The sequence below is a fragment of the Culex pipiens genome, chromosome 3, assembly GCF_016801865.2.
Source record: "Culex pipiens pallens isolate TS chromosome 3, TS_CPP_V2, whole genome shotgun sequence".
Classification (NCBI taxonomy): domain Eukaryota; kingdom Metazoa; phylum Arthropoda; class Insecta; order Diptera; family Culicidae; genus Culex; species Culex pipiens.
The window spans coordinates 56,624,574-56,637,021 of record NC_068939.1 but is presented as its reverse complement, the minus strand read 5'-3'; the positions used below and the strand labels follow the sequence as shown (position 1 = coordinate 56,637,021).

General features: G+C 38.0%; 1 protein-coding gene across 2 annotated transcripts in view; it reads right to left on the bottom strand.

Moving 5' to 3' along the window:
* The window catches only part of LOC120423619 (homeotic protein distal-less), a 77,026-nt gene extending 65,220 nt beyond the window's left edge, over positions 1 to 11,806 (bottom strand). Inside the window, exon 1 of one of the 2 annotated variants that reach the window (XM_052710676.1) lies at positions 9,704 to 11,806. In XM_052710676.1, the coding sequence (XP_052566636.1) occupies positions 9,704 to 9,831 (128 nt within the window). In that variant the 5' untranslated portion in view covers positions 9,832 to 11,806. The remainder of the gene's footprint in view (positions 1 to 9,703) is intronic. The other variant, XM_039587489.2, reaches the window with a different exon arrangement.
* Between the last annotated feature and the right edge of the window lie 642 nt (positions 11,807 to 12,448).

The following is a 12,448-nucleotide window of genomic DNA, read 5'->3' as shown; positions in this document are numbered from 1 at the left end:
ATTTGCAAAAGCTATGAGAATAAATTAAACCAATCCTGGATGTCTATGGCTCATTTTGAAGTGCTTCAAAAGACCTTTCGAATGCATCTAAGAGAGTGGGAATTGATGAAGTTTTACTAAAATGCGAGCAATTTAATTTTAAGATTTATTATGTTTTTTACCCCGCTTCCCTTTGTCGTAGAGGGCTCATATTTGGCATGAGTTCATCTCATGTATAGACAAACAAACGCACAAAGTTTCATCCAAATCGGAGCACCTCGATACGACCTCTAGAACAAACGGAGCAATATTTACAAAAACTGCCTCTTAAACACGCAAATAACATTCCAAAAGGGTGTAGCTCCAAAACATCACTGTTTACACGAAATTTGATTTCAGATTCGGATTCAGCGGCCAAAATTACTATAAAAAAGCATATCCTGACCTTTGAGACATATGCTTGCTACATCGTGTAATTAGTAGGCCTTGCTTCTGAATTCTGAGAAATTTTGAAAATTGGCACTTTTTTCCTCACTAAAACTCAAATATCTCGGCTCTGGAGTGTCGAAATTGCATTTTCTCAGAGGAAAAAATGTTCGCCATAAAATTTCCTACAAGTTGCATGTATTGGTTTTACTGGGAAAAATAGGCTACCCTAAATTAAATGAACATTTCTGAAAAAAGTTTCGAAAAAATGCGATTTTTTCGACACAAATCCGCCTGGGAGAGTCCAAAAACTTAAATTTTGGTCCAATATTGATAGTGCATCTTAATCTATGGACAAAAACCTATCGTTTGAAGATAATACACACCTGATCGAAACAGTTTTTGTATTGATTTCAAGCGATTTTAGAAAATTTGTTCAAAAAAGTGACTTTTTTCAGTAAATCGACTAGGGGGTGCGAGAAAGTATTTTATTATTTTTTCTTGTCTAAGAAAACATTGTTCCTAACATCATAATCTACCATTTAAGAAGTGAGCACCTGAAATTCCTCGACATGACCTCAAAATGGGACAGGCTAATGTATACATCTGTAGAAGAAAGTTTTTCGAATTTGTGGATTTCAAAAATCAGCGTTTTTTTCTTCTAAAACTTTAATTAAACGTCACAAGTCCATTAACGAATCGAATAGTTCTAAAATTTCTTAAGCAATGGGTCCCTATTAACAGTTAAAAAAGAAAACACTAAATTATTTTAAAAACATAAATAAGTTTGTTCAATCATGAAAAGATCGGAAGAACTTAAGTAAGTTACATGTTAAACTAGATATTAGACGTATTATGTTAACATCAATCAATTTAAACAAGATAACTTCATTCAAAACAGTGTACTGGCCAGCGCTACCAACTGATACCACGCTCCTTCAGTCACCAGCAACAAACGTGTTCGCAACGCATCCAACGCGTTCAACGCAAACGCACAAAATTGTATCATTCATTGAAAAATCGATGCTCGATCCAATTAAGCAATTAATTATACGGTTTGAGGGTAATTAACACCAAATCGGTATGTTTCTCGATGTGTCTCTCGCTGGAAATATGTATGTGTGTGCATGTGCAAAAACAGACAACGCCGCCGCCGTCGGTCAGGCCTTCGCCAGGGTGGGGCTGATTGTGGCCAATCTCGAGGTGTGCAAACTATGCTCCTCGAATTGGCCATAGACGCATTCCTTGGGGGGTTTCGTAGCACTAGCGCGGATCACGATCTATGCTGGTGCTAATGCGCATGGCGCATGCGGTCTAGTCCGGCCTGCAAATTATACATCTGCTGCGCGCCATGGGCTGCAAATTAAAGGTGTAATGAAATCCGGCATTCTGCGGTCGGTGATCAATGGGGCACACGGTTTGGAGACTGTTTTTGATAGATTTTTTGTTTTGTTAAAAATTATGACAAAATTGATTTTTTAAAGCAATTTTTTTTTCCAGATTTCAAATTTGGAAAAAGATTTCTCTCGGTGTAACTGTTTTCTCACTTCAGTACAATTTTTTGCATCACATTCTCAGACCAAAGTCCACAACCAAGTTAGTTCAATTATGCTACACCCAAACGAAGGTGGTTGCACAAAAAATGCGCAACGACATTGTTGCTTGCCTAGCCAGTTGTGGTGGCCAAGATGACGAATCAATTTTGCACGAATCACAAACACCGTCGTCACACACAGATTCCTTCACGATGACAACGTCGTCGTCGTCGCAAATGATTTCATCTGAAATTCAGTAGCAAATTGCTTTCAGCAGTGACCGCCGGGCAATGATTAGAATTGTGTTCAATAGGACACTCAAAACATTCCACAAATTCTGAACTGACAATCAATGGTCGCCGGACAAGCTACTTGGAACCACCACATCCATCCGCCACCTTCTAGTCAAGCGAAATTTGACGCGTGAATCAGCTCGGAAACTAATCACTCACTCACACAAAAAAACACGCTCGTCAGCTAGACCGATAAAGTTTCCGATCACGATCTTTTGCGATCGCGAAAAACACACTCACACTCACAAATACGAAGCATCGTTTTAAACGGCAAAAAGATAGAGAGAAGAAAAAAACTAATATTTATTCATAGCCATTTTCCTAATAATTAATACGGCTAATGATAATAATTACTAGCAACACCACTACTAGCTACTGCCAGGCAACACTGGTGCCGGAGCAGAGCCACTAGTGGTAGTGGTAGATTTGTTTGTTGGTAGTGCTTTATTGTTATTTTTATGTGCCGACGGCGCAACGTTTGCGATTTACGACCGCCGACGCAGTCGGAATCTTGGAATGGAATCGGCGCAGCATGTTTTTTATGAACTCGACAATATTTTGATCAGATGTTTATCAATTCACTCTGAATCAAAACAATTTTTTTTACCGATTATTCTCTTTATTAAATGTTATTTTCATTTTTTTAATATTATATCACATACGATTACCGTTTAAGACAATCTCAACTTAACTGATTATTTGGAAGCTTTTCAATGCATTAAATACACGAGAATAAATTTTTTGAATGTTAACAATGTTATGAATATTTTATTCAAGGTATGACATAATTGTTTTGTTTAGAACAATATGACTCAGCTTTTAACTACGCAATAAACATTTAAAAATGTATGCAACATGTTGCAAAAAGAAAAAAAAGAGGAGCATTCGTACATTTATCCAAGAAGGTTTACCAAGTTGGATGCCGAAAAATTCAAGTTTTTTTATTATATCCACTGTGAAACTGTCAACTTTTTCTGTCCTTTTGGAGAAACAAAACGACCTACTTTTCCCTACCAATAACCAATAACAGAATAGAAAATTAATACCTTTCAATACCAGCACTGAACTGGGTGCTGAAAAGTGGAACTTTTTAAACCCTTATATCTAAAAGTAACATTTTTCAATATTTTTTTGTTTTGAACGGCATATTTACTTAACACATGGATGATTGACATAACATTTCATTCAAAAGGCGTTTTTTGGAATTGCAAAAAAAGTTGTTATCAACTTGTTGCAAAACATGATTTTTCGTCGTATTTATCCAACTCGATAAACCTCGTTGGACCAATGTACGACTCGTGCTGAAAAAATCTGCTTTTTGCAACTTGTTGCATAAATTACTATTTAAGAGCTCAAGTGAATGCCAAAAAGTACTACTTTTTAGACGATGAAAAGAAGACCGTTTCGTGACGTTACAGGAAATTTAAGTAGTTACACGAAAGAATAACATAAAATTATTTTAACTTCTTTTATTGCACAACTTGTTATGTAAAGTACTGAAATGTTGCCCAAAATAAAGTTTCAATATGACCTAATTAAATAAGGTATGCAAAATGTGACAAACATGCACAAAATTTAAGCTGGTCTAATTGAGATTGGGCTATTAAAATGTTATTTCAAGGGCGAAACAATAAAATTTCGAGACAAAAGATCATTTTTATAATTATACAGACAAAAATTGTTATAAAGTGTTAAGCAGCCCCTGATCGCATAAATGTCCCATATGCATTTTCGTCGTTTTTGAGCTATTGATGCAGTTTTGTTCAAAATCGTGGGATCTTTAAGAAAAGCCTATAACATCCAGCACTTTGTTCTAGAAATCTGGACAAACTTCAAATGCGTTTTTCTCCAGCTTGCTGTTTTTTGCATATGGGACATTTATGCGAATATGGGTAGTAAAGGCCTTTTTAAAAGATATGCATCCGCTAAAAAAAATCAAATATCTAAGACTTCGTTTATATAAAATTGTTTTTAAGGTTTATATATTTTCTCGAACTTTAAATTCATTATTTTAAAATGAAAAGTGTTACATTAGTTTTTCCTTGCCAATCAGGAAAGGCTATAAAATCACTCAAAAAATTAAATTTTTAATTTGACTTCCTAGACTTAACTTCATTTATATTTATGGGACCATCCACAAACCACGTGGACACTTTTTTAATAACCGCATTTCTTTTTAATAACCACATTTTTGCTTGCGATTTAAGACAAAACATTTTTAAAAAAATTGTGTATGCTTAAGTAGATTTCAACCTTCTCGCCCAGAGCAAAATTGATTTTTACACGTTTTACATTTTCACTAGAATTGACATAATTATATCAAATTTTACATTCTAGCATTAAGCATAAACAATTTCTTCGTGCAATTTTGGAAACTTTCAATAAAAAAAGTGCTGATAAAGTTTAACATTTTTTAAAACTTTTCTAAATAAAGTCCCTTTTAGTTTCTATTTCAGAGTTTTTTTTTAAATCATAATTTTGAGCTGTAATGTGTAGCAAACAATTTTAAGCGACCGAGGAAGCTATGATTTTTTTTTTTTTCAGATATTATGATTCAAAAATGTTAACAAACCATTTCTGAAAATAAATTGATAAAAATGAAACGAAATTTGATTTAGAGCAGCTATTTATTGAATAAAAAATCAGTAAATTCAATTTGATTCAACATTTAAGAACAAAAGCTGGAAACAATTTTCTTACCGGTTTTACAATTGATCACAAGTTTCCAAAAAATACTCGTTTTTAAACTTCGTTTTTAAATGGGAGAAGAAGACAATTATTTCAAATTATGTATTTTTAACCTTTCAATAATCCAAATGTCCAACCAGGGCGGTTAGTGACGTTAACAAACAAGACAAGAAAAATAATCTTAGTTCCTTGATAGTTGATAAATCTTCTGCATTGATCGAAGTATTTGAAGATTAAACAAAATACTGTCGCTGTTTGACCCAAATTTAAAGGGTTTACCATATTGAAAATTATAGATATCATTGCTGATTTAAAAAGCAATGTGTAATTCCTGGTATTAACCTCAAAGCTTTACATACTATGTTAAAAATAACAACACTTTCAATACTCACTACCATTTCAATTATTTTTCCCGCACAATGTTCACCCCACCGTGATGCCGATCATCCTCGCCCAGATCAATCTCAGTGGCAGAGAAAACATCATCACATTCGGCGTAGACTTGTGCCAAGTTGAGGTGTAAAAAGCGATTATCACCAAACAACAAACACGTAAACCATGCAACACTCGCGTCATTGTAGTCAGAGGTACCTTAAGGGTATGTTAAGCTCCCGATCGAGAGACTACTTAACGCGCGGCGAGGAGATAAAACTAGTTGCTCATCGCTGTATGACGCTGGCTGATGCCCCAAAGCCTAAGCCAAGAAAACGATAGATCCGAGCATTTCGCCGCAGCTAACAAAAGCAAAAAGAGTAGCATATTTATAAGGGAACCCCCCCCCCCCTTCCCTGCCTTCTTGGAGCGTGATCGACAATGCTCTGCTTTTTAACGATCTTCCTCCCTCGAGGCTCATAAAAAATCGCATTCATGATGGTGGTGCGAGGGGGTGTCCAGGGGGGTGGCGGCGAATTAATATTTTCAAGATCAAGATGAAACATTTTTACTACCCCTCAATAGCATCAGCAGCAGCAAGCAATAGCACGCTCGTACTTATTTCATATATTTATTTACTACGATTTTTTTTTGGCTCGCCGCGTTTCGTGTTTTATTTGCCTCTCCACAGCTCAAAATGTTGTTCCAATAGCATCATTACGCCCGATTTTATGATGTCTAATTTCGAACAAAAGCAAACATGAAACCTGATCTCGGACGGGTTTCGTCTTACCGCCAGGGTGTACGTACACCTTCGCAGACACATTTGGGATGTGTAGGAAATCCGGCGATGATCCAGGTAAATATTTGCTAGCAACTTGCGTATTCGAGTTCTCTGCAAAGTTGGCATTTTAATTTTGAGTTTATCAACGTTAAGGCCTCTCGCCTATTTTTAAGAAAGATTTTGCTAAGCCTTTTCAAAATACCTGCTTATAAATAAGTATCAAAATCAATTTGTAAACATGTACCAAGTACTGTATAGCAAAAAATACACATATTAGTCGATAAACAAAAAAGTCTGAATTGAAATGAATTTGTATCAAATTTATAAAAAAAAAATACAGTGAAAAAGGTACAGCTAGCTATTCGATCAATCGAAACAACACAAAATAAGTTCAACATTATCAAAATTCAGATTCAACCTGAAACAGTTTCTAAACCTGTTTAAAAAATCGCAAAGTTTGAATTCCAAATTGAGAAAAAATAAACAGATTCCAAAGAGAATTTTTCTCCCTTCGCTACTTCTGTTTCCCATGAGCCTCCACGTGTACACCTCGTCCAGAGGTTCCAGGGATAAGTGTCTTAATAAGTGCTTTCGACTGATTTGTTTGATTGCTCCTAGCTCACCCGAGAGCAGTGATTTTCTGTGTTTATTGTTTGTTTGTTTGCTATTTGGTTATACAGAAGGCAAACACAAATCCCCAACCAGTAGCAGCAAAAGTGAAACATTGTTGCCATTTCAGCGCCCAAGCAGGCTCTCTATCATTGGTGCGTTTTGGAACTGAACACACGCACCGAAAATCCAACGCATGAAGCACACGCAATTTCGCCAACTAAACAAAGGTGCGTGAGTCAAAAACTTCCAATCAAGACGAACCCCGGCAAACAATTTCCCTTCGCGCGCCTTGATTGATTTATGCTCACTTTCGCTTAACCCTTCCATCCACGTGGCCCGGAGGATTCTTCCACAATACCCCACGTGTGTGTTTGTTGCAGCACGTATAGTTTCTTAATCGTGCACAATTGGCTTCTTTTATGGGCTTTTTGTATGTTTTCTGTGCGATTGCTAGGGCAGTCGAAGGAGAGTGCTTTTTATTGGGCTTGATTTATTTATTTGAACTGTTTTAACGAGCCTTACGCGATGGATTGAATTGCTACACGGGTCAAATGCTGACTTTTATGAAAATTTATAGCCGTTTTTGTAGAGTATTGCTCAATTAAGTTACAGTTTTATTTGAGTAGAAATGTTTGATTTCGTACCTATTACATGAAAAACTAAATCTTTAAAAAAAAACTTATTAAAGTTCTAAACGTCTAATTTATTCTCATGATTGACACATCAGTTCAAAAAACAAAAGTCAGTTTAATTCAAACTTATGGAAAATAATTTCCAGCATCAATGTTCATAACTGTTATATTTTCTGCACTTGTATTCTTATAAAAAAAATTAATGACAAAAATACAAAGAAATTATGCAGGAAAATTTTGATTAGGAATAAAACGATTCATAGAACAAACTTGCTTGACTTGATTTGTAAAGTTTTAGCAAATTATTTGCTAGTAATTGGGAATAAATATGTATTTTTCAACATTAAACGTCAATTTTAAACCAAACTCAGCCATTTTGAGAGCCTTTTTTAAGGCATTTGATAATAAAAAAATGTGCTCCATAGAAAAGCTGAGTAGAAACTAAAGAAGAACAAATTTGAACGAATATGGAATGGTATTACTTGAAATATTTGACTGATTTACGAATTTCAAAATATTAAAATATTAAGATTTGCAATAGTGAAAACAATATAGAGAACAACGAAATACTTTTGGTTAATTTTCTTCTTAACACCATGCATGCAACTTTAGAATGATGAATATCGATTTTAGATTCCTGAAACTCAACTAAACCTTTGACATTTTTGGACTAGTAACCTTACACTTTTAAACAAATTCGCTTTACTTTGCATTACGATAAGCGCTCGAAAATGCAATCAACAAATTGATGAAGTTTAATAAAAAAAAAACATTTACCTAAGAATCCAAAAGCACTGAATTGTAAAATAAAACTACATTGCCCAATAAAGTTGCTTTACCCAAGCCTGATGGTGACTTGGGTAGTCGACCTGTTTAGTTGATTTGATAGTTACAGCCTTTTGAAAAGATAATAAATTTGTTACCAAAGTTGACCTATTTTGACTCCTATTTATACCAAAAACATTCCTAAAGCTTCGTTTCAAGAAAAAGGTGCGAGAAAGTATACGAACTTTGAAATACGTTCTTTTGAGCAATATTGCATTTTTTCTTGATTCAATTTGCAACACAAACGGTTTTCGATAGAAAGTTTAGAATATAATATAGAGAAAAAAATGCTGTCAAAGGCACACTTATGTGAAGTTGGACGAGCTTTCCGGTGAAAATAATATCGAAACTGAAAAATCTAGTCTCACATAATGTAATGGTCAAAAACCACATAAAATGACAAAAATACCTGCTTTTTCAAAATTTTATTTTGAAAATTTTGAAGAATTTTGGATTCAAGACAATAATCAATATGGAGACTTTTATGTAAAATTGTCTGGAAAATCGTTTTTCTCTTTCAGTTGAAATTTTTTTTACGATTAGGTCGATGCAAATATTTAAAAAAGTTTTTGTCCCTCGGCCCTGACCGAGGTCAAGGGGGGGAGCAAAAAAACAAAAAAATATAAAAATTTAAATAACAAGCCATAGTCTTCACAATTAAATGAAAAAAGTGTTTTAAAATGCATTTTACACTAGTTCAGTTGTTTTGCAATCATTAGTTTTCAAAAAATCTAAGACCTGACAAAAACAAAAATTGCATCGAAAATTTTCAAAAAATCTTAATATTTTTTAATAAACCCAAACATGCTAAAAATGGTTTTAAATGCAGAAGAATGTATTTTAATTTGAGTTCGTTGCACTTGAATTTTCATTGAAATTTTGAAGTTTATTGTAAAAATATTTTTTTTGCCCCCTGATTTTTCGGGCCAATTTTTAAGGGGGGGTGACAAAAACTTTTAAAAATATTTGTACCAGCCTTAGAGAAATATTAAACAGTTTTAATAAATGATTTTTGTATTTTTTCCAGAATTTTTCGAGATGCATTTTGCAGCATTTTAGGCATTCTTCACACAAATTTTGAACGAAAAACTCAGTCAAAATTTTAACTACACAGAACATTCTAACCAAATTTTTCCGTGACATCTACTAGCCATCTTTTGGATCACTTTTGACTATTAAAGATTTGTCAACGATACATCTCGTAGACATCAACCATCCTGTCGTGACCGAAACATTTATATATAACAACCTTAATAAGAGCTAAACAATTAAAACACTTTGAACAATGTTGATGTTAGCGTTGAAACTCTAATGAGCTGCAAATTACTTTTGAAAAATCATGAATGAAGCTTATTTAATCACTTTTTACTGAAAAAGATTTTAAGCACTAAGATTTGCGTCGGGAGCGAAACTTTTGAGCACTATTGAATTTCAAAGAATTGAATTTTTGCCCATTTTCATCATATTTTTCCACTTTCCGCACAAAACAAAACTTCAACTCTCGAGTATACAAACTTCCTTAAAACTATTAAAAAAAACTCTTGCTCAACCACTAACCCGTGCTGCTGCAGCTCCACAAAGGCCGACTTGCCCGGGATGCCGCCACCGCCGCCGCCGCCGCCTCCACCCCCGGTCACACCGCCGTCGATGTACTTGGGCGTGTGGGGCGCGTCGGGCGCGTCCATCCCGGACTGGGGCGTGCTGGGGGGACCCTCGTAGGGGCTCCCCCCGAGATCCGTAAAGTTGAGCGTGTTGGGGCCGATCGAGGCCACTTTTTCGAAATGAATCGTAAGGCCGTTGGGAGGTGGGAAGGGCTCACTTCCCGCCGAACTCACACACGCAGTATCACTTGTCCCGACGGCCGGATTTCGGCACCGGTCAGATCTTCGGATCAGATGTCGTCACACACTGAACGCGCGCACTACCGGGTTCTTCCTGGATTCGGTTTCACACTGTTGCACACTGCTGCTGCACCATCCGGAGGAAGTTGCTCACGCTCGTCGTTTTTTTTTTTTCTTTCAGCAAAAGAGATTCCGACGCTCGTACGGGAGACGTGTTTCTTGTCTTCCTTCTTCTCGATCACTGATCCGAACTTTTCGGGATCCGTTTCTATCCCTGCAACGTGTTATCCTTACGTTTGTTCTTCCTGCACACTGTCTTCTTTTCGTCGTGTTGTGTTTCTTCCTGAGTTTTGTTGATGTTTTCACACACTCCCGATGGTGCAAGACTCCCTGCTGGGCGATTTTTGGGTTCCTGATCTCGAACGATTCTTCGATTCACCGGTGTGGCGTTAGATGCGTTGATGGTGCTGCTAATATCTGTCAACGGGAACAACCGACTACCGACGGATGGTTTCGCTTTTGGTTTAAATTATGGGTAATATCACACAAACACAAGCACTCAACAATAACAACTAATTAATTAGGAACACACGGGGTCGCACCACTTGCTTAGCGCGGATCAATTAGCGGGACATTAGCAGTGATTCCGTTTTGCTATGATCACGATGATCCTCCAAGTGCTTGCTGTCTCGCTCGGGAATTGTTGTTATAATTAAAATTAATTTTCATTCACAAAACGCGCGACCGTTTCATTCATAAAGCGCCAGGGACCCCTGCCCGCCGTGGGGTGTCCAAGAATTAATTACACTAATCCTAATTTTCGGTAATGATAGGTCACACCACAACCTGCCCCGGCCTCGTGGTATTGGTGTGCGGCGCTAGTACAAGTCACACGGTGCCCCAGTAGTGGCCACTTGCCACCGCCGTAGTAGTACCGGGCAAAAACTGCACATAAACATCACTAATTTATCGCTTCAATTTAAACTAATTATTGTTTTGACACTGTCTTCACGTAATCGTGAAAATTATCACTCTCTCTCACTCACTCACACAGCCACATAAATGCGCGAGCGCGTAAACGATCACTACTAATCGCAGCTATCACACAATTGATTATTATGATTATTATTATGTGTACGATTGACTGTGTGTGTGTTTGCTTGCGTTTGTGGTGGCGCTTCGAAAAACAATTGTCACTAATTGTCGCTGCTCAGGCCGATTAGCGAACCGATTCGTTGTCAAAAAACGCTGCCAAGTGGCCAAATTACATGCCTTCCTCGCGGTAATGATATAATCGAAGTCCCGAACTAAATCGCCAAGTTTTTAATGGCATATAATATTAGTTTTCCAAATTGCATGTAATCTGGACGCGAAGATGTATGTATTTATGGTTCTGCTAGTTTTTGTTTGCCGTTTGCTTGTTTTTGTTTTTGTGGTACTCCTCCACGTTGCACCGGTACGCGTACTCTTGATCGTGCCTTAATGTTTAAAACTATTTTCATTAATAACATGAAAAATGGTGCGCGCCTTTCTTGTGATTAGTGGACTCTCGTCGCTCTTCCTTTCGCACCACACTTCCAATCACTCACTCGCGCTCTTTTCCGCTCTCGAAAACCGCCGCCGCGCCGACGATATGATTATTATTACTCGTTATCTTCCACTTTTCACCGCCGACGTCGCTAGCGTCGCCTGCGTCGTCGTCCCTTTTTTTCGGTGCGTCACGCCGCCGACGTCGGGTTTTGCGCCAAGGGAATTATTAAAAATAGCAACGCTCGTTGCGCGACCAACCACGAACAAAGTGCGTTAAAGACTAGTGACTGTGAGCACACTTGGGAAACGGGCCCCGAACTTCTCTCGATCGTTAAACACACAGCGGGGCACTATCATTATGTACGCCCGGCGTCGCCGATTGGCTGCGCGCTAGTGTGCAGGCGCCGCCCCCTTTTCCGTATTCCTCTTCGCACGTAATTTATTCACCATGAGCCCCGGCCAGGGGCGTAGCGCGCCATCCGCCCTCCCGGGGCTCCCTCAAACCACCCCAACCTAATAAAAACCCATTTTAACCCGATTCCCTAACTCCAATTTCGGCCCAAACCCCCACAACACCCCTGGACGCCCCTGTGGGGCGCTTGCAACACGCTCGCGCCCTCGTAGGCGGTGTTGCACATCTTGCCGTCAACCGCACGTCAGTATTGGTGCACCCGCACACCACCATAACGCGGGACCAAGCAAAACAAGTTCTGCAACAACTCCGTTACGCACACCAGCGTACCAGAAGTACGCGCGCGCGCTCCTCGCACCAATACCCACGTGCGTTACGGCACATTTGCACACCGTTCGCGCCTCCTTCGCTGCGTGTAGTAGTGCGATACGACCCCAGCAGCCCTTTGCCCACCAAGAGACCCCCTCACCACTCGCGCCCCCCAGCAAAAGCTTGGGCGTTTTGGGTGTGGTGGTGTAG